Raw genomic sequence first — 23,100 nt, 5'->3', positions numbered from 1 at the left:
TTTTTTGTCTGTTATGGATAACAAATTTTCCAGTAGTGTATTTACCGTGTAAACAAAGATAAAATAGGTATGGTGCTATACTACCATATTTGTTATTTTTTTGTAAAAAACAAGTGGTGCAATAATTATAGAATGAAAAAGTATATATTTATCTGTATGTTGCCATTTTTTAAATTGAAATAAACTTTATAAAAAAGTTTAGCAAAAGAAAAAAAATAGAAGCTGTAGCTCGGCCTTGCCGCAGGCAATACGAGCACCGAGCTATCGTTCGCTTGCTAGCTCGGCCTTGCTGCAAGCAATACAAGCACCGAGGTATCACTCACTCACTAGCGAGCTATAGCTTGGCCTTGACGCAGCTCACATGCTATCGAGCGACAAGCTGACAACTTTCTAGAGTACTTTCCGATTTGCATTACCACCAATACAACTCTCAATCTCTTAATAGAATGATAACTATTTCACCATCTAAGCCTATTATCAAGTACGTTATTACGGAGTAATATGTAATGAAATTATATAAGTGCAAACCAAAAGGTTCAGTTAAAAAAAATATACTAAAAATGAAAAACTCATATATTAGTTTAACAATGACAGTTACAATTTTAGACCGCCTTTAAAAAAAATTGATCGATTGCACGCCTACAACAGTAGCAATCCTAGGCAACACTCGGGCTACTCATTAGTTTTCACTTAAGGTCTGTTCACTTCAGTTCATTTCAATTCAATTCAATTCTGTTCAGTTCAGAACCTAATATCCTTCTCTCATAAAATATTCATTTCAAATTTATTCAATTCAATTTAGCTCCAATCAGTTCAGTTCAACTCAGGTTAATTATTGGTACGAAATACTACTCCCTCCGTCCCTAAATTACATTCCTCTTTCTCTCTATTATGTGAGGAATAAATGCTAGAAACAGGAATGTAATTTAGGGACGGAGGGAGTAGTAATTTTTTTGTACGTGTTTAATTGTTTATTATGCAACCCAAGACCCATTTCTTTCCCAAACAGAAAAACGAACGACTGATTTTCCACTTTTCTACTCTCCTTTTCCAATTACTCGTATTCCACAAAGAAACTTTATTTTTGTTGCGAAAAAATAATCAAACTCTCATCAAATTCCAAAAAAAAAAAAAAAAAATGCAGCAAAATCAGAGAAGTTCATCATCAGGTTCATCGCAAAGCCCTAGATCTCCTCAATCTCAGCCATTTCTATCAGTTTCAGTCTCTGATCCTGTCAAATTAGGCAATGGCGTTCAAGCTTACATCTCTTACAGAGTCTTTACTAAGGTTAATTTTTCAATTTTTTCTCAATTAGGGTTTTCGTTTATCCTGTTTTGATTTCGTAATTCTTCAATATAGTTTTGTTGTTGTTGTCAATATCATAATTTGGATAAGTTTCAATTTTTGATGACTTTCTGAAGATTTGTTGTGAATTGGGGCAATGTTGTTGCGTTTAACTGAGTCATTTTGACCAATTTCAGAATTTTCTTTGTTCAATTTGTGGTCTTGTTGTGGACATAGATGTAGATTGGGGTTTCGATTTTGGTGGATTGATGAAGGGCTACTGAGTGATTGTTTGGAATAATGTTGAATTTTGGGTATATATGTGAATACTTGCATAATAGGTATATATGATGAGACATAGAGTTGAATTGATAAGATTGGTGAGCAGTGATTGTTTGGTTTGTTGTGCTTTATGCCGAAACCCTGGATGTTGGTACAGTAAGGATCTCGAGCTGTGGTTTTCCCTCGTGCATTATGATGAGTAGATTATTAGATTTGAGCTATCAATATGGGATCTGAAGAGATTATTTGAGCTGTTATATATGGTAATTCCAGTCATTTGGACGAAGGACTTTGAATCAAGTTTCGAAGTTAGTTGTTGTGTCTAAATGCTTTCACTATATAGAATTAGCTCCAATCTCCTATTTGCAGGAAACGGAGATTTTTAGTGAACCATTACTGCGGTGAAAGTTAATTGCCATAGGGATAATGTTAGGGTGGCAAGCCCAACAAGTCAAATGTTTTGTTTGGAACTGCTGAGTTAAGTCAATATTGTGAGATTGTGGATGAGTTTAGTGTTGTGAGAGGTGCAAGCAAGGCTTGTATAGTGTTTTAGGTTGCATGGCAAGTTATTCCTAGATTTCTTTTCCCTTGTTGCCTTTCTTTACAATTCCTAGATGCATTTTTTCCTGAACTAATTACCTTCCCACATCATTGTGCTTGTATAACCAATCTAAGTTGCATCGTCTGATATGCCCTTTCTTTACAATTCCTAGGTGAAGTGTATAGGAGGCTTAGCCAGATTTTTCATAACTTTCCATGTATCATTGGGAAGATTTATTATACTATAACTAGAACTTCACTCAAGTAGGAGATGTAAAGTTACTCTCTTTTTATTTGATTAACATCCCTACTCTAATAACAAAGACTATCATTTGTAACTTGCAAGCCAAAACCTTGCATAAGAATCTGTTTTCTCTAAGTTCTTGTTCTTTTGAAGGAATTGAATTTGTAATAGACTGGAACTTGTATTTTTACTTTTTATAATAAATGGGTGTATTTACCTCCTTCCCTCATTGTGCACCTTTTTTTTTCTTGGAATATAAATTTACTTTATTATTATTATTATTTTTTTAATAAAAAAATTAAAAACTCTTTAACGGTGCTGATTGCTGAACCTTTTTAAAAATTCAGGGGGATGAGTGGGTACTCTTATACTGTATTCTTCCCTGCTGGATTTTTGAATTTGTTGGACTGTTGGGTGTTAGAGATATACATGAGTACACATGTGTAAATGTAATTTGGATTTACCTGCATTGAAAGCTTATATTAATGTTGCCTTGGGGAATTTGAAATTGTTGCAAATTAAATGGAAAAGTATTTAGAGTTTGATTAAGGTTGTAGACACAATTAAATGAACTATTTAGATGTTGATAAGGGTCATCTTGACATCTGTGTGTGTGTGTGTGTGTTTGTTTGTTTTTTTCTCTAATTTCCTAGTTGTGTTTTGAATATGTAACAAATTGTTGGATAAAGGATAATTAAATTGCAACCTTATGATTCAAACCCCTATATTGAGACGTGCAAAGTTAGTTTGTACCAAAGAGAACATGAATCATACACATAAAAAGTTATTGGCCCTATATTATTGATATCTTGGTAATCAGGTTATATGTGTAATGTTCTTGGACATGACAAGATTGTGTTTCTGATAAAAATTATCCTTGCTATCTTTATGACATCATTTTTTAGTAATCAAATGATTTTCTCCCATAATTGGTTTGGGCGTATATTGGTTACTTTTGCTTCTTGTACTTTTTGTATGTCTATCCAAAAAAAAAAAAAAAAAAAAATCGGATCCTCCTAGATTTATTGATTTTACTGCTGTTTTCTATCTGGATTCTGATTTATTGTCTTGGTGATTTAACGTTCTAAACATTATGAGCTCAGACATACAGTAAAAAGACTCTTGAGGGATGCAAAATCTATACACCGCATATTATATATATTCTCCTGGCTGAAACTGGACGATTATAAATTATGCAGTTTCTAGCTATTATTTGCTTAAGTTATGTAACCTGAAGATAGCTTATATGCTAGTTTTTCATCTTCGTGTTTGGCAGACAAATCTACCAGATTATCAAGGGCCCGAAAAGATTGTCATTCGACGATACAATGATTTTGTTTGGCTACGTGATCGCCTTTTTGAGAGATACAAAGGCATCTTTATACCACCTCTTCCAGAGAAAAGTGCTGTTGGTGAGGATTTTATTTATTATGTACGGTTTTACACTTTTACTTTAATTGTGAAAAACTAATGATGCTGATGCTAATGTGTTTTGTATCCACCATGATGTGTGCTTTGCTACACTTGTGCATCAAAAATTTGGTTATGGTGACTAAAGTAGTCAAAGAAGCTTTATCATTTCTTTGAATGGTAAAAACTTCGTTACTGCATTGTTAATGTGATTCTGTGTTTAAGAAGTGTATATAGAAATTCTATACAACTATAATCACAATAAATTAAAAAACTATTGTAAATATCACTGTTGATGGAGTGTACGGGTCTCGTGTAAGAATTAGGGCACTGTTTCTGTGTTAAAGTTATAGAAAGGGCTTTCCCTCAAGACATTTTTTGTTTTTTTTTGGAAAGGGCTGCTGAAGCAATCTCATAAAGTAGTGATTTCATTCCTTAGTTACGAAGACATAATGCATGCTTTGACTGCCTTTGGGTGAACGTGGATGTTTTTTGTTGTTTGGCAGTGGAATTTGTCATGAGCATTCTGGTGAATTGTCCTAGAAACTTGTTTCAACTATTTAGCACTCAAATTATGGCTTACTATCATGTCTTAGGGGAAAAGAGTAGGGAAAAAGGTTTAAAGGATAGACTCCGTACATGGAATCAAATTGAGGATCTAAATTTCAAAGGCCATCGTGTAATGGAGATTATTATACCTTTCAAGTTACTTGTAGCTAATAAATGAACTGTTAGTGCTTTTTAAAGCTACATAAGCTAAAATATTTTCTTTATAGAGAAATTTATCCGCAATGCTTGACTTGTTGGTTGATTATAATTTTTTTTATTTTTTTTGATTTCTTTGAACTTGTTAATTCTTTAACCTATTATAAACTGTTGGACTTTTTGACAGAGCTGCTAAATTTAATACTTGGAGTGTTGGACTGATTAGATACCTATTAGTTTCAAAGCTTCATCTGGTTTTATTTATTCTTTGTAGAGAAATTTCGCTTTAGTGCCGAATTCATTGAAATGAGGCGTCAAGGTTTGGATTTATTTGTTAACCGGATAGCTTCACATCCTGAACTTCGCCTAAGTGATGATCTGAGGTTATTTTTGCAGGCAGATGAAGAGGTCAGTTGCTTGATTTTTTGTCACATAAATGCCATATATTATCGCATTAGTTAATCTTCTTGAAAGAGTAATATGGCTGGATATATAATAACGAGAAACTTATTACTATATCCGTCTATAATGGTGCTTTTGTAGCTGTTGAAATGGTGTTATATATTTCACGTGATGTCATTTCTGTTGATCTTTATGATTACTGCGTTGATTCATGGTGTGTTTAAAGTAGTGCATTCATTGTTCATGGCCTTCATGCCGTACCCTGAATCTCTAATTGGTTTTCTTTTGACCATGCCCCTTTGTCAACAGGCTACAGGCTAGCCAAATGCTCTGATTAATTTTTGTAGGGCTAGTTTATGCACGCCTTTTCCTCCATTAAATGCCTCCTGTAATACACCCTTATGTCAAAGCTTAACTAATCAGTTGAAGACCTGCAGAATTACTCATGTTTTTATTTTATTTAATTTACACCCTCCATTTTCTTTTGATTTACCCACTTTCCTTTTTTTTTTTTTTTTTTTTTTGATGTTTCTTTGTAATTTACACACCTACAACATATTATTTTTGGAAATGAGACACACCTCACATCTTACTTTTTTTTTTCCTTTTCCCTACATCTGAAAAAATTAAAGGAGGGAGTATTTATTTATTTTCTTTTGGGTGGCTAATGTATGGATCAATGAGTAGCATCCAAGCTATAGAGTTAGTACATCTACACAGGCAAGCCCAAGATCTCACATAAATTTTTCCTGTAAGAAATCTATTTGTTTGATTTCCTGCAAGACCTTGATCTTCTATAGGTGGAGTCCATAGGTAACATATAACGTATCTGAGCTATAGAATGTGATTCTTTTAGCTAAAACGTAGCAGGATAAGGTTTGATATTTGGAGCTACTGAAAATGCTATTAGCTGACGAGATCATAAAGTCACTATCATGTCCTTTATCTGGGTTGTTGTCAGAGAAAGTGCAAACAAACTTTATCCTTTTTGGCAAGAGCAATCAGCCATGTCACCTGTTCAGACATCTTATAGGTGGTTGCCTATGCAGCATAGAAACATAGATGGGAAAACCTCACTTTTCCAGAAGTTCAATTTGAGGATATTTCATTAGAATAAAAGAAGAAAATTGAAAATCGTTCATGTAACAAATAGTAAATACAGTAGTAAGCAACAGTAATGTCGAATATATCAAAAAATTATCTCCGCCGCTGAATTCCAAATCTGCAAAATGACCTAACAAGAGGGCAGACTGGCAGAGTGGTCGTAGGGAGGGAAGCAGAGGGAGAGAGTGAGGCTGTGAAGATCAAGTTAGTCATCAATTCAGTTGGGAGATTTGCGATAGTTTCGATGATCAAAATTTTTGGGCCTCCATTCAAAATTTAATGCAGGAGATAGAGCTAGTGCCCAGGAGCTTCTCTTCCAATTTGATTGAGATGTTTGACGACAGAAAAATGGTGGTAAAGCTTCAAGGGTTGGGGGAAAGCAGTGAGCCATGTGGTCTCTTTGGTGAGCTTCAATCGATTTTGTGGGAAGCTGAGAGTGAAAGCTGAGAGATAGGATCTTACAAAATGCACTGGTTAGTAAACTTGAGTTGACTGCAGACCCACCCTGCAAAGGTTGTTGTGGGTCTGAGTGATTAGTGAGAGTTCTGAGAGATTGAGAATGTGAGATTAGAGTCACATGTCAAGAGCAGAGTGAATAAGATATAAGAGACCTTAGTTTACTGCAGTCAGAAGTTTGAATGATATGTCATTCAGTTATTTTTCCTTTATTTGGATTATGTGTTTGGGCAGGTAACTTTTATTATTCTTGCCCGTTTCTGGACTTATACTCATTTCTCAGTGTTTTGAATTGATTCTTGTTTCTAGAAATCAAAATAAAGGGTGTAGATGGTTTCCATGCTTCGTGGGTGATTACCAAATGCCTTATGCCTGGGTCATCAACCTTCACTTGAAAGAGTAGTATCCTTTGCTTGGCCAATTAGGGAGTACACTGGTTGGAGACTGTAGTTGTTGACATTATTGCTGCTGTATGAGGCTTCATATGTATAGTAACATGTTATATTGCCTTTTCATCTTTGTGTGGATTTATCATTCTTATGTTTTAAGGCTGATTTTTAAGACTTCAGATATTCAAAGGATTGGTTAAGAAATAAGTTGTTTGTAATATGTACTGATGGCAGATTCTTGTTTCTTTGAACTATGCTATGCCTGTAAAGACCTGAAATTGCTGTCTGGGATGGTATACCGCTACTATAATCTGACAACTGTTCTACATTTAATCCTGAAAACTGATATATGATCCTGTTGGGTTTCCTAATTGTCAGACAATGGAGAGAGTGAGGGCTCAAGACCTTGGTATTTTCAAGAAGCCTTCTGATCTAATGCAAATCTTCAAGGTATGGTCAATCAACAAAACAAAGCCTCCTTGTCAAAAACAACTTAATTAAATGAATGCATTTACGGCCTTGATAATATGGAAATCCAATGTTTAAATCAAGTCTAATTTAATAATCACATAATGCTTATTGGCCGAATATTATTTGATCGAGAGAAAGATCTTGGTAAAATTTTGTATACCTTTTATCCTGTAACTGCTATGTACAATTTGTTCTCCATTTTCTACAGGACATGCAATCCAAAGTAAGTGATGTAGTTTTAGGGAAGGAGAAGCCTGTTGAAGAATCAACTCCTGAGTATGAGAAGATGAAACGTTATATCTTTGAGCTTGAAGAGCACTTGGGGGAAGCACAGAAGCATGCCTTTCGCCTTGTTAAGAGGCACAGAGGTGAGAGGAGGACTTTTTACAATTTTACTGTATCTTATACTACACCTGTTGGTCTATAGCAATCATTGTGACATTATAAACCATATCTGATGTTCAATTCCAGAGCTGGGACAATCACTGTCAGATTTTGGAAAGGCAGTCAAGCTCTTAGGTGCCTGCGAGGGAGACTCTCTTGGAAAGGCATTTGCTGAGCTTGGCACAAAGTCAGAAGAGTTGTCAATCAAGCTACAAGCAGAGGCAGGGTTTTCTCATTACAACATTAATTAATATACCCACTATATGGGGCTTTTAGTCATCAGCTAATTTTTTTTCCGGTGGCTAATTAGTTGGGAATCTGAGTAAGCTATTCATGATTTTGCAGGCCCACCATCTACTAATGAATTTTGAAGAACCTCTGAAAGATTATGTTCGTGCTGTGCAGTCTATCAAGGTTTCTTTTGGTCATTTAAAGCATAAAACACTATTCTTTTTTTATTATATATATATATATATATATATATATATTTGAATGTTCTCATTTATTTGTTGAAAACATTGCAAATAACACCTGGCACTTACTGAACAGGCCACTATAGCAGAAAGAGCTACCGCCTTTAAGCAACACTGCGAGCTATCTGAAACAGTGAAGCTTAAGGAAATAAATCTGTATGATTCTTGAATCCTTTTTTCTAAATTTATAAGAATCATAGTCGCCCTTTATTTTGTTTACTTATTGAGTCACATATTACTACGGAGTATTTCTTAACTGGAATTGCTGTTCGATAATGTAGCCATTGCTTAAATCCCACTAATATTTTGATTGACCTCCAGAGATAAGCTCATGCTCACAAGGTCAGACAAGTATGGAGATGCCGAGTCAGAATATCGGGAGGTAAATTTAGCATAAACTTTGGTGTTGATTAAATTTTCTTGCAACATCCCCAGTATCTCCAGCGTGCTTTTTGTCACTGCAGCTTAAAGCAGAAAGTGAGGAAGCAACCAGAAGGTTTGAGACTATTGTTCGATTGATGAACGAAGAGATGGTACGCTTTCAAGAACAGAAAACAGCAGATATGGGGGTAGCATTTCATGAATTTGCCAAAGGACAAGCACACTTGGCCAACAGCATTGCTGGTGCCTGGAGAGGCTTGCTTCCAAAGCTTGAAGCCTGCTCTTCTTAATTATCGAAGAAAAAGGTGAAAACAGAGCCCAAAAGGAATGGGGTGGGTGGTCCGCAGGAATGCCAAGTGCATCTGTTTCTCTTGTAAAGATTTTTTTTTTTTTTTTTTTTAGGGTTGAACTTTGTTCCTTTGTTGTAGCAACATCACAGATAATCTGGAAAATCTTAAGCCTTAACTTGTAAAACACCCAGATGAGTTGCGAAAGTTGGCAATATTGGATAATGTGTTATATTGTGCACATAAAGAGGATAAATTCACTTGTATTTGTATCTTTAAGAACATTTGTGAAAACTGTGTAGTGGTTCAATTGGTGCTTCAGTGATAAGCTGAAGCCTTGTTTATAAGTTAACATCAGGCTATACATTTCAAATTAAATGCTCCTCAACATGTGCACATTATATCCTAGCATTCTGTTTCACCTTATTCTATCAAAATTGTACGATTTATTTTATCTAAAAACACATGTAAAAGACAAATAAGACTTTTATTTATGGATGGGTTAAATAACCAAAATGAACATAAAAAAAATACCATAAACAATAAAGGTACAACACGGAAGGTTTTTTTTTATTATTATTATTTTTAATACCGTTACATTTATCAATAGCCCAATAGGCGGATTCCCAACCCCCCCCCCCCCCCCTCTCCGGCCCTCCCTCACACGCACTCGCACACACACATGGACACAATGCCCCTCTAAGGTAACAATTTCTCTTCATCAGCCATCCTTTGTTCACAACCATTCGTGGTTGCAACTCTTGCAAGCAGTGAAGGTGGTAGAGGCTAGTCCGCTAGTGGTTGGGACAATCGGAGTTGGTACACAATAGACAGTGAGCAAGGGATTAGATTAGGACGGTATTAATTAATATTTAATTAATTACCCGTATGCCAATCTCAACTGAAATTACCAATTACAAATCATTTTCGTATAATAGTTCACATCTTAATATTTACTGGTATGATTATTTTTATGGACGGTCTTAAATCTAATTCTTTTCATAAGGCTATCCAACTGTCCACCAAAATCCTATCTTCTTCAGCCATCAACTTCTCATCCTCCCATAAAATTTTCCATCAAATAAAAAAAAAAAAAAAAAAAAAAAATTAAATTCAGTGAAAGGCCAATGGCTTCAGCAACTGCTAGACAAGTACTCAACCCACAAATTTTACAGTCTAATAACTGTCTGTTTTCAGGTCATCACCCCATTTCAACTTCTGTTTCTTTCACTTGTAATTCTAATGCCAATCACATTTTCTCTCCTAATTCTTCCTTATTTTTCTCCGGACACCGGCATATGCCGGTTGTGGTGAGATCATCACCTGGGAAAGATGGCGGCGTTGGCGGTGATGATGAAGAGGGTGTTTCTCTTGGAACCATGAAGTTGCCTTCAGACACTGATGTTCCCAGGTTTGAGACTTTACTCTTTCAGGTAATCCCCTTTCCGTTCTTTTTTAATTACAACGTTTTGACTTAATACACTATTGTTCGCACATTCTCAGAGGGACAAATGTAGTTATGAGTGATCTTGTAAAATTCGTTTCAATATATCTTTTTAATAGTATAAGTGTTATAACATTTGATCATTATTAGTGATTATTAACATAAAAGTTTGGACTAATTGAGGACATGATACGGATTAATAACCAGTGGGCAAACAGTCTGAACCAAGGAGCTCAGTTGCCACTTCCTGTTCCACTAAAGGTTAGTTTTGTTAGTTCCTCTTTTTATTCCTTGTATTATTATTAGCTTTTTATTATTTATTTTTGGAATAGTTGGAAAAATACTCATTTCTATTGCCTTGAATTTAAACTTCTTATATTATTTATTCATTAGTTTTATAACTGAATCTTCTTTTACCTTTGAAGTGTTGAAACCACTGTGATAGTGATATAGAGGTGTAATGATCACTTGACACGACAATATATTAAGGGTGTTTTCGCGTAACAGAAATATTATGCCATGTTGTGATAGTGTAAATACTAATATGGTGTAGATAAAGTCGTACATAATGTGGTGGTCCGATTTATGTAATACGAAGGGGAGGGACTAGATGGTCAGACCTTACAAGTCCGGAACCTCTAGGTACCTGTCCTGTTTCCCAATATTGTACAGCATACATAACTTTTACCTTTTGTAAATCATAAAACAAGATTTGGAAAAGGATTTGAAAACAGAATTATTCCTCCTCCAGCCTATCTCTATCAAGCTGGGATGCTTTCTTCCCCATATTACCTGACAACCGAAAAAATGGTAGACACTTTCATGTTCACGAGAGCTTCACTTCTTGCCCACCCAGTTCTTGTACACTAACAGCTGCCACTGCTGCTATCTTAGAAGAATGTGCATTGTGCATATCAGTAATTCAGGAACCTCTGTACGAACTGGTTACTGAACTCGCAATTTTCAGTTCCACATGTCTTCAATTTGAATAGCCTTTGGCCCTTTGCCTTGTTTGCAATCTACCTAGTATGGCTAACCACAGTGCTGAGGTTGAATTTATGTTTAGGAACTGTGAACCTGTTCCACACATACTTATTCCATTGCTGCTTCTACTCAGGCCCAAGGAGTCGTGCATAGGTGTTTGCTATATTATGCGAAGGAGTTGCCTTCCATACATCATACTGCATTGCTAAACTAAGATTAAATTTCACCTTACATATACATTTCCAAGTCCAACTAGCACTACTTGTAACTCGGTATTCCATCCAATCCATTTATATAGAAAACATGTAGCCATCTCACCCACATTTTGTCAGCCTTTCTAGCAATGTCCTAGAATTTCTTTCTTACTGCTGCTCTATTCTACACTAATATGTTTCTTGAACTCCAACCACCACACTTAGACCAAAACAAACTGTTTCAGGCAATATAGCCTGGATTATTACTGTCATCTTGTCCAGACCTCAAGGATCTACAAATGGTTTTTTTTCGCTTCAAGATAGCCTTGGCAGGATAAAGACCATCCCCCAATAGAAGTTGATGCTCATAAGCACAAAATACACTAACTTTTGGTGACCAGCAAACGGAAGATTCCTTGAACTCCATACCTTGAATTTTGCTATCATCTTCTTGATCATACGGTCACAATCATAGCAGTTAATATTTTGGCACTGACAAGAACACCTGAATTCTTAAATCCAAGTGTCCAATCCCAAAACTAGACATCTCAGTAATTTAGTCAACTACAAGCTAGTTTATACCACAAGGGCTAAACGCAAACTTCTCTTTATTAGCCATCACGGCATTAGTGGTAGAGAATGAACAACTTGAGGCCATAAAGCATCATTTCACAGAATGTGAAATACTTGCTATTGGTAGGAGAATGAAAGCCCTTTACCCTGATGCGGAGTGTTATGCATTCACAGGCATGTGCCGTTCACCTGCTGTGAGTGTGAGATATATACACTAGCTACAAACATTTATGAAACATGTTCAAATTTCACCCTATAGCGTGTAATATCCTGGCAGAGGGAATGATATAGGAGCTAGTTCTTCAAATTTCTTGTCAAAAAAACCTGTCTAATATGATATGTTTATAACAGGTTGACAAGATTGAAGGAGGGGTAAGGCTAGGCTTTGTGGAAATCGACGATGGGAAGACACAAGTTCGAGTATACATTGATTGTCAAGTAATAACAGGCAGCAATGGCTCTGGCCCTTTAACTTTCAGAGCTACTAGAAAAGGAGCCCTCAAAAACAAGGTGCCGCTTGGTGAGCCCAGAATCATGAAAAGCCTTCTTGCAGCTCTGAAGACATCAGTCGAAATCGCCAGAGTTTGATGAATTTGTCTATTTTTAACACAGTTTATAAGGTTGAATCAATGAATCACATACATGATCTAAATATATTCAAAAAGTGAAATTTCTTGTCAGATTTCTACTCTATACTACTGTCACATTTACAAACTCTCTTTTTAAACCTATACTCTCATCCAGTTTTGACCCTTAATTTCCTTAAATTTGAAGCTTATACAGTATGAATCAATCTCTAGAACTCAAGTAAGCCTAGGCATAAGTAATGTACTACATAATTCTTCGAAATAGGCATGTCTCGTATCTAACACGTATAACGGACACATATGAATACTGATATCACCTATGTAAACTGAAAGGTTTCCCAATTTTCATCCCAGCAACAAAAAAGGGAAAGTTTATTTTTTTTCCTCTTTTGAAGACAAAAAATTTCTTCTTTTTAACATTAAAAGAAATATTATACAGGACGTCTTTTGAATCAGATTTTTCCAAGGTTTCCAAAATACTATAAATTGATATAATTCCACCTTAGTTTCTTTCTAAATAATTTTGATGAATTTTCTCCATAATTTACAATGCCGTTTTTTCTGTTATAAATACTCTTCCCTTAAAAAATCCCCTGTTTCTACAAACAACAATGGACCAAAACGCAGCCTCCACTTCCAAAAACACAGACGAACTCAAAGAAATTACTGATGCTGCATTGATTCTTCTATCTCTCAAGCACACAAAACTCGACCCCGAAACCGCCTTCCAACTCGAATCAATGAAAAGATCCACCCTTACACACCATACTCCAGGACCTCATCCACCAATATCAATCCCTGATCATCAAATCCCACCTCGACAAAACCGGTTTCTTCGTCCTCTAAATCATTATCAACGACAACGACACCGACAACAACAACGAGAACAAGAAAACCATCTTCCTGCATCTTCAATGTTGGAAAGTCTGCAAGACATATTAGGACAAGAAGGTGGATCAGTTAAAAAAGACCTTACAGAAAGGGACTTAAACAGTGATCTTCAATGCTTGTATTTAAACAAAGAAAAGACTAAATCGAATTTCGAGTCGTTTTTCTCTAAGGAAGAAGATCAAATTTATGCACAACTTGGTAAGATTAAGGTTACAGTTTATGATAGTCTAGGAAAAGGGTATGAGATGTATTATAAAAAATGGAAAAAGTACAATTTACCTGCTCTTAGTGGTTATAACTGGTGCAACTTCTGTAAAGATCATGAATTAAACGTTGGTGATGTTGTTACTCTTTCGATTTTTCGACATGCTTACACTCATCAACTGTGTTTCTTATGTTCTGTTCGCCGGACCGCCCCGGTTGCAGCCTAAATTGGTGGTTTACTTCTTCATGAAGAGGTGAATCACTGAATTGTGAATAATTTTAGCTATGTTACATACTTTACTTAGATTATCTTGCTTGAAGAAAAAAAAAAAATTTATATTTTTGATCTAATTTTTGTTAGGAATTATGTTTGAATAATGGTGAAAGTACTTATCCATTGCTAATCAGTGCACCTCAGGTCGTTTTTTGTTTAAGTTTGTTCAAACTCGAGTCGAGTTCAAAACATTACGAGTCGAGTTTGATCAAGCGTTAACCGAGCCAAACTTGAACCTTTCACGAACAACCTTGACTTAATATTAGTTTATGTTTTATAATGAAAAAACTAGCTTATTATAGTGTAATATCTATGATAAAAAAATATGTGTATATTTAATATACATGTTTTTTTTTTTTTTTTTTTAAAATATATATGAAAAAGAATAATTGAGCTTATTCACGAACTTTTCGAGCCATGCTTGGCATAACTCAACTTAGCTCGTCAAGACCTCGAGCCTAACTCAAACCCAAGCCGGGATCAAATTGTTCATGACCAAGGTAGGATCATTATCACCCCTAAGTTTGCCTTTGTACACGATCATCTTTGTTAAAAAAAGTTCCTTTGACTTGATTTTTTGTTAGGAATGATGTTTGAACTAGTTTTTTGTTTATTGAATTTTCAGATTAAAGAATTCTTGATAATGTTAAATTATAAATGAATTGTATTTTAAAAGTTTATTGAAAAAACAATTTTAATGATTTTTATTTATTTATTTATTTATTTATTTATTTTTATCTTTAACAAATCTATCCTCATGAGTCACAACTATAACACATTGCAAGACTATCTTTTTAAAGATAACCCATAGGCCATGGTACAAGTCTACAAGAATTTCCAAACGATCTTGTAGATATTGTATCACTATTTTTGGAACCCAATTTATTAAAAAAAAAAAAAAAAACCATTTGAAAACTAAACTTCGCCCTCGAATATCTAACTAACGCCCGCAAAATAAACTAAAATTACAAATTTACCCTCTCAATTTACCCCCCTCTTCATACTACCCACCACCACCACCTCCTCCTCCTCCTCCTCTTTTAACCAACAACTCTTTACCTCCGGTTTCACAATTTACACACCCGCGGTTATGACGAGTAAGGACAAAGGGAAGTCGGTCGCCGGCGGAGAAAAATGTGTGTTTTTTTAATTTTTTGAATTCGCGGCAAACGCCTAAATTTTTCGCACATCCTAGGCTAAAACGCCTAGTTCGTGTGATCAACCGTGTGGTTGTATGAAAAATCTTGGCGTTTGAGGTGAAACGTTTAGTTTTTTAGAATACCCTAGGCTGAAACGCCTAGTTTTTTAGAATAGCCTAGGCTGAAACGCCTAGTTTTTTATAATAGCCTAGGCTAAAACGCCTAGTTTTTTTAGAATACCCTAGGTTGAAACGAAAAAACTAGGCATTTCAGTCTAGGGTATTCTAAAAAACTAAGCGTTTCCTAGGTTTTGAATTTTTTTAAAAAAATTATCGCAACGTACTGATTTCGTACGGTTCGATGACCCTTCAGCGAGCGTCTAAGGTTGTGTTTCTTGTATTTCGTCGTTGTCCATAAGATCTAATGAATTTGATTTTGTAAAATTTAAAAAATTTCTTTAATTTTGAAACTCATGGTGGAAGGGGTGGTTGTTCGATGAGCATTGGTGGCCGTTGACCACTAGAGAGAACGGTAAATGAGATAAAATTAATTATTTTTATAATCGTTATTATAAGGATAAATATGTAATTTAATTTTATTTTGCGGGCGTTAGTTAGATATTCGAGGGCGATATTTAACAACCCTCTTTTTCTGACTTCCTTTCTTATTATTCTCACACATTTTTTTGAACTAAATAAAGCAATGACACCAGATTTTAAGAATTCCTAATTATCATCATTAATGCGTTGTAATTTCCATACCTGTGATAGTCCGTGATTTTTTTTAGCAAAAGTGACTATCAATCGAGGACAGAGGGAATATTATTTTTTATTTTTTTTTAACTATACCTTTGAGAATTAGAAATATACGAGTATGAATTATTCCCTTAAAAGAAAAAAAAATTAACTACTACTCCCTCCGTCCCCTTTTGATAGTCCCTTATGGGCAAATTTTAGTCTCAAAATGCTCACCCCATTTGCTTTCTCCAACAACCATTAATATTTATTTTTTTTACCAAAATTCCCACCAATTTGCAACAATACTTGTGCAAATTTAAATTTTTCATGTAAATTTTGTTTTCCCATGTACTTTTATTATTTTCTCTCTCTACTTTTTTGCATATCCAATGTTAATTTACCTTTTCAATGTACTTTTACTATTCTTATTTGTGTTTATTAATTCCCGTGAAAAATGCCCATAAGGGACTATCAAAAGGGGACGGAGTTAGTATAATATAAAAGGTTGAAAAATAATTGAATTTAAATTTAATAATTATAATTGCATTTTTCTTTTTGTAAGGGCGTTATTTTTAAGATTAAGAACAGAGCCTCAAAAATGTTTAAGACCGCCCTGATTTCATCACTATTTAAAATTACAAAATCGAAGCTATACAATGGTTAAAATCATCTGTATAAACATAAATATCATTGTGAGATAGATTACCATTTTAAGTAGCTTGGTTGATACTTGCTGAGTAATTAATTAAAGTTCCAAGATTTGTGCGCAATAATTAAAAGGTAGTCTATAGGTTACTAAATGTCATATTAATAGCTTCTTACCAACCTCCATTTATTTATTTATTCACATATAAATATATATTTGAGTAATAATTACTCTGAAATCAATTTGATAATATGTTAAGCTATAAACGCTCCAAATTATCAAACAAACCAAAATTTCTTGTACCCTCTTCTTCTTCCTCTAAATATTCCCTCTTGTATAAAGCCTTCAAAAATTTGAACATTTTAATGAGAATTTCTTTGGTTTGTAGCTTCTTGTTACTCTTCGTTCTACAAAATAATTTAAATGCCACGTTTTCTTTTGATCGTTACGATATTAAAAATGGTGAGATTTACAAGAAGATTCAAGAGAAGTTATCTTCAAGGCGTAGATTACAATCGATTAATAAAACAGTAAGTATTAATATGTTTTTCTCGCTTTATAATGAGCCATTTTCTTTCCTCTGTCTCTAAATAATGTTCCTACTTTGATTTTCTTTTCTTTTTTTTTTTAATTTTTTTTTATGATGAGACAATCTACGTTAGGAAAAACATTTAGAGATCAAGGAAAATTAAGTCTATCATTAAGTTCATTGATATTACGAAATGCTTGTAACTTATTCCATGAGATTTTATTCCATGAGATTTAATACAAAAAAAAAAAAAAGGAAAAAGGAACAAAAATGATATAACCAATAATGTCTGTAAATTATGATTTTTTTTTTTTTTTTAATAACTTTTTTTTTAAAAAAAATTTAAGACTATTTTAACAAAGTAACATATACAACAGTTGTTTGAAAATTTGAATTTATAAAATCGTTTAGTACTAAGCTCACATTTAAGTTGTTAGATACGAGTATTGAATTGTATTTGAATTTTTTTGAAAAATGTTATTGCATTGATATGGAGTACTTTAAATGACATATAATAGTGTATTAAAATTCTAAGTGACGCATAATATGAAATAAGTCATAAGTGTTATATTTTTGGACTAGACGAATCTTTGTTCAAGTACTTGTATTAGGTGTGTAATATCATAGTGAATCCCATTAGAGTGTAAAATCACATTGAGTACAAAGTTTATTCTAGGATCCCCTAGATACCTTTATATTTGGTAAGCTATCAATAATGATAATTATGAATCAATTAATTGATTAATTAATCAAATATTAGTATTTAATCATTTCAATATGTTGTATTGCTATTAGTGTGTTGCCTATGTATAATGTATGTACCTTCATTTCATGTAAAGATCATTGATATGCTAATCCGAACCAAGTTGACCAATTTAATGTATTTTGGACCAATAAGACTGGTCTTCTATAGAAAATTGTAAAGTGTAGGACAAATGGCACAATGCCCTTCTACTCTGTCATATACAAGGGCATAATCCACACATTATGCGTAAAAAAAAGTTACACAAAGAAAGTTCACATTACAAAACATGTGATAGATACATTTTTCCAAATACAAGTTTAATATTTACATTCGAATGTAGGATGAATACTTAGAAAAAAGGGTGGGCCCATCAAACTGCCCAGAATGAGTCCATCTAAATTTAATTAAAAGTTGTTAATTTATTTACAAAGTTACAACTTAATTTGCATTTTTGTTTACCTCGTTGATAAACTCGGAAATTTTGTGATGGTAGGAAGGAAGAGTGTTCTATCCACAAGGGTATGGTGCGGACCCAGGTGGAATAGAAGACAGCAGTGGCGCTATACTTAAAGCAGTATCAGATGCATTCCAAGTTCAAAAGGGTCATCGTTTGTTGCCTAATGTCAATGATTTGGGTGGTGTTGTTATTGATTTCCAAGGTGGGAATTATGTTATCAACCAACCCATTTCTTTTCCCCCTCTTTCTGGCAATGTTGTGGTAATTATTTTTCTCCCCCTCTCTTTCTTGTTTATATAATATCCATTTAGGTTCTGTTTTGATTTATTGAGCTAAGTTGAACTGATTGGAGCTAGACTGAACTGAACAAAACTGAATAAAGCTGAAATGAATTGTTTATGAAGGAAGAAAATTAGGAACGGAATTGAACTAAACTAATTGGAACTGAACTGAATTGAATTGAACTAAAATTAAGCCGAAAAGAACATGCCCTTAGTATGGAACATGTGACATCTATTACTTTTGCTGTTATAATTTTATTGAGCTTAGAAGATTTTGTATTATTGTATTTTTTTTTACGTGTAAATCACAAAAGATGATCTTGCTAAATGAATGAAGAACATAAAAGTCAAATAGTGTATTTGTTTTAGATAACATTATGTCAAATTATGTTAACGAAAGTAGAGACTTTGTAAATCTATTTTCAGCATGAGACTATTCAAAATAAAACTAAACCGAAAGACTTGTCATGACTCTAACCAAATTAATCCGATATAAACACTTTGTCATGACTCGACCAAACTAAACCGAAAGACTTGTCATGACTCGAACCAACTTTGTATATTGTTTGCCACCACTTTGTCATTAACATGTCTAGGATCTATGAAACAGAATGAGGATTTTAACAATATTTTCAGCCTAATTTAAAACACAATGATAAGTTTTCTTGGAAAATGCTCTTGTGCATATTATTTAACATAATCACATTTGATAATGATGCCACCATCCAACGGCTAGCTTTGTATTTGGGGAGAGTAAAAATTAATGGACTGACACACACATGACATATTTGCATCAGGGAACACGTACGTATGTACTATGAAGTTCCCTTCCTTAATCCAAAAGCCATAGCGCTTAGGGCTATATATAAGCATTAAATACATTCTTGGAAATTATATAAAATTAGGAATTTATGACAAAAACACGCATAAATCAGTGTAATTAGTGTTTATATTTTGATGATTTCTTATCTTTTTACGATTTTCAAGTGTAAATTTAATGCTTATATATAGCCCTTATATATAGCCCTAAGGGCTATGTATAGCATTTTCCTTTAATTTATACGAATTAAATTGTTTTGATCACCTAATTGCTAATTATTAATAATACAAAATATGCACATTAAAGTTATACTCGTATTACTCTGTATTACATAATGTCTGAAATAAGAATTGTTATAATTGTGCTCATAATAAGGATATTACAACAAATCAACAATCAATACTCACATATAGTCCCAATCCTAGGCTCCTAGCAATCTAGATATAGCATTGCTTCCATTATCATCCATGTATATTCAAATAATTATTTGTGCTAAGTTTGGATAATATTTTTGATCGATTTATATTACTTCATCTACCTTAAATTATCTAATCTGACTACATAATTGCGAGAAACATATATTTCCTAATTGCAAATTAAGATATTTCAAAATAAGTATGGAGAATTGAGTATATATAATGTATGTGTTGCATCTAGTCCTTGTCGTCCAAAACATCGTACATTCATATAAAAGGTATCGCAATATTCGTAAATCTTATGTGATATAAGTAACGTGAATTATTAAATTTCTCCTATGTTTAGGGGATGTGAAAAGGTTACTCAAATGGTAGATGTATTACATACACTTGTTAATTTGTTCTACATTACTTCAAATCAACATCTATCGCTTGTATCACCCATTTCTTAATATAAATTAATTGCTCATCAAATATTTCAGTGATCTTATACATGTAAATGGTTAATTTTTAAAAAAATAGATTAGATTAGCTATGTTTTGCTTGATACTTTGCTTGATCAGGATACCATTGCATACTAATTCACTACTATGATTTAATTAGCTCATAAATGCTTAATCACAAGTAGAAATTATAAATTTGTAATTTTACAATTCATGATTGCAAGTTGGTGTTCTTCTCTATTTTCATACTCCTATTTCATTGCATTTATAATTTACTCTTTCAATCATCTCAAATCACTCAAAGAGCAAACGTACTCAAATTGTTGAAAATAACTTATATTTCTCTTAAATATAAAGACATACACGAAAGTTTCTTTACTAAAAAATGAATCAATTCAATTCAAAGCACATTATTAAATTGTTGTCCCGTGATTTAAAAAGGCGCAAGGCGCACTAAGGCGCAAATGGTCTTTGCAGCCTAGGCGCGAGGCGAAGCGCGCGCGCCTTTTGTATGCAAGGCGCATGTATTTACTACATATTTATTTCAAATAATTTTTTTTACTTTAATTGTACTTAATACCAATTAAAAAGATTTATAATAAATTAAATAACGATATATGTCCGTCACTCTTCAATATATAACTTAAATCTTAGTTATTTTCCTTGAGGCGTAAAGGCGCGCCTTACCAAAGACACTTTGAGGTGCACGCCTTCCGTAGGTGACTGAGCCTTGCCTAGCTAAAGCCCATTTCCTAGAGCTTGGGAGCAAGGCGCGCCCGAGGCGCGCTTTTTAAAACCAAGTGGCTAAATAATGTATGTAGTTGGTTAAAATTTTGTCATTCTGCATTATTTAAGATATAAGATTAAATTCCGTGTATATAACATAGATTTTACTATTTTGTATCAACAATACTAGGTACGAGGAGGAACAATAAGAGCATCAAATACATTCCCAGGAGACCGACATTTATTTGAACTTTCTTCAAAGCCGTCCAAACACCTCCATATAAACTCCACCACCAACACCCAAAACCAAATCAGTGGTATCCAATACGTAGACATCACCTTCCGTGACATACTCTTCGACTCGAGCTTCCGTGGTGGCGGTCTAACCATCGTTGACTCGGCTCGAATCCGAGTCACAAACTGCTACTTCCTCCACTTCTCAACCCAAGGCATTCTAGTTCAAGGAGGCCATGAAACCTTCATTTCGGACACTTTCCTAGGACAACATGAAACCGTAGGCGGCGATCCAGGGGAGAGGCAATTCACAGGTAATAATGTAACCCTAAGGTTTTTAGTTATGTAATTATGTAACATAACAGATTACAATTTTGTATATACTACCACGGTTAATTTTTAGTTGCAACAAAATATATATATATATATATATATATATATATATATATATATATATATATATATATATATATATATATATTTTACAAATAATACTTTTTTTGTTGCAACTAAAAAATTAACTTATTTTTACTAAACTAAAATTATTTTTACTTAATATTATTTTTAAGGTGAATAACAGGGCCTTAATATAATATGAGTGTCAAGGCTCCCTAATTTAGTAGAGCCTCCTTTCATTATTCACAACAGGCACCGCCATCGACGTTGGCAGCAACGACAATGCCATCACAAACGTGGTAGTATTCTCGGCAGCTGTTGGAATCATTCTCCGAGGGCAAGCCAACATGATCACGGGCGCTCATTTGTACAACAAGGCTACTGATTTCGGCGGTATAGGTATTTTAGTCAAGTTAGCTGGATTATCACAAACAAGAATTGATAATTGTTACTTAGATTACAACTCTATTGTCATGGAAGACCCTGTACAAGTCCACGTAACGAACGGGTTCTTCCTAGGTGATGGTAACGTGGTGGTGAAATCGGTCCAAGGCCGAATTTCAGGGCTAAACATCGTAAACAACATGTTTAGTGGCGACCCGAGTAATAACAAGGCTATAGTAGAATTACAAGGAGAGTTTAACAACATTGATCAAGTTGTTGTTGAACATAACAACGTAATTGGTATGACATTGAAATCAACTGTTGGTAAATTGAGTATTAAGGGAAGTAATACTACTAGATGGGAAGCTGATTTTTCGAAAATGTTGCTATTTTCGGATAGGATAACTCATTTTCAGTATTCTATTTATAGTAAGGGAGGAGTTTTGGCTGTTCATGGTGTTACTAATGTGTCAAATAATGTTGTTACGGTTGAAACTGATAAGCCTATTGATGGGGTGGTGTCTGTATCAGTTGATCAGTATAATGTTGTAGGAGAGGAATTTAATTAATTGAATTAGTGATGTAATTTGGTAATTATGCTTTAATACAATGGTTAATATGCATAATTTAATAAATTTGTCCAATCCATACTATTTTCTAAAGTTTTGGCCGTAGTTATTGTTAGATCGTGAAAACTCTTCAAATTGGAATGAATATTGATATGTATACAAAATATATGCAAATATATCCTAATTTGCTACAAATATTTCGTTTTATAATCTCTATCAGTTATCCTTAATTGTTACTTGTATGTGTTATTGGGTCGGAGTAAATTAATTGCTTTCATAAGATGATATGTTAATGGATCAAAATTCATAGTCAAAGTTTGTATATGTTCAATCAATTGCCCATTAAACTTCAAAGAAAAAAAAAATCGCAATCTTTTTAGCAAAACGGAGGTCAATCAACCTATAGATAGAACTTTATATATTTCTAGACTATTTTTTTTTTTTTTTAAAAAACTATATTTCTAGACTATTAGATGATCAACTCAGTTAAAAATTTAAACAGATGGTTAAAACCTAAGTTTGGCTTATATACTCTATCAAGATATAAATGAATTTAGTAGCATCACTGCAATGCATCAATACAAAAAATAATTTCAAGCAGAGAAGTTATCTAT

The 23,100-nt window shown here is 33.7% G+C and overlaps 3 protein-coding genes across 4 annotated transcripts; all 3 read left to right on the top strand.

The window, feature by feature from the left end:
* Nucleotides 1–1,013: 1,013 nt before the first annotated feature.
* LOC145617554 (sorting nexin 1-like) lies at nt 1,014–9,107 on the top strand. Its single transcript, XM_081672266.1, has 10 exons — nt 1,014–1,288; nt 3,628–3,763; nt 4,741–4,874; nt 7,196–7,267; nt 7,497–7,656; nt 7,760–7,893; nt 8,018–8,086; nt 8,222–8,301; nt 8,467–8,527; nt 8,610–9,107. The coding sequence occupies exons 1-10, from the start codon at nt 1,139–1,141 to the stop codon at nt 8,814–8,816; spliced, it is 1,203 nt and encodes a 400-aa protein (XP_081528392.1). The 5' UTR covers nt 1,014–1,138; the 3' UTR covers nt 8,817–9,107.
* Nucleotides 9,108–9,816: 709 nt separating this feature from the next.
* LOC145618276 (uncharacterized) lies at nt 9,817–12,688 on the top strand. Of its 2 annotated transcripts, none has more exons than XM_081673049.1 (3): nt 9,817–10,246; nt 10,441–10,518; nt 12,360–12,688. In XM_081673049.1, exons 1-3 carry the CDS (start codon nt 9,941–9,943, stop codon nt 12,594–12,596), a joined length of 621 nt encoding a protein of 206 aa, XP_081529175.1. In that variant the 5' UTR covers nt 9,817–9,940; the 3' UTR covers nt 12,597–12,688. The 2 variants fall into 2 exon arrangements, with proteins under 2 accessions (XP_081529175.1, XP_081529176.1); XM_081673050.1 differs by having other exon boundaries at nt 9,820–10,246; nt 10,465–10,518.
* Nucleotides 12,689–16,851: 4,163 nt separating this feature from the next.
* On the top strand, nt 16,852–22,486 carry LOC145617083 (polygalacturonase QRT3-like). Its single transcript, XM_081671776.1, has 4 exons — nt 16,852–17,016; nt 18,254–18,478; nt 21,094–21,451; nt 21,786–22,486. The coding sequence occupies exons 1-4, from the start codon at nt 16,852–16,854 to the stop codon at nt 22,484–22,486; spliced, it is 1,449 nt and encodes a 482-aa protein (XP_081527902.1).
* The last annotated feature ends 614 nt before the right edge of the window (nt 22,487–23,100 follow it).

Source organism: Chenopodium album, chromosome 26, assembly GCF_948465745.1.
Source record: "Chenopodium album chromosome 26, dcCheAlbu1.1, whole genome shotgun sequence".
Lineage (NCBI taxonomy): Eukaryota > Viridiplantae > Streptophyta > Magnoliopsida > Caryophyllales > Amaranthaceae > Chenopodium > Chenopodium album.
The sequence above is the reverse complement of the archived record's forward strand: the minus strand, read 5'-3'. Positions and strand labels throughout refer to the sequence as shown.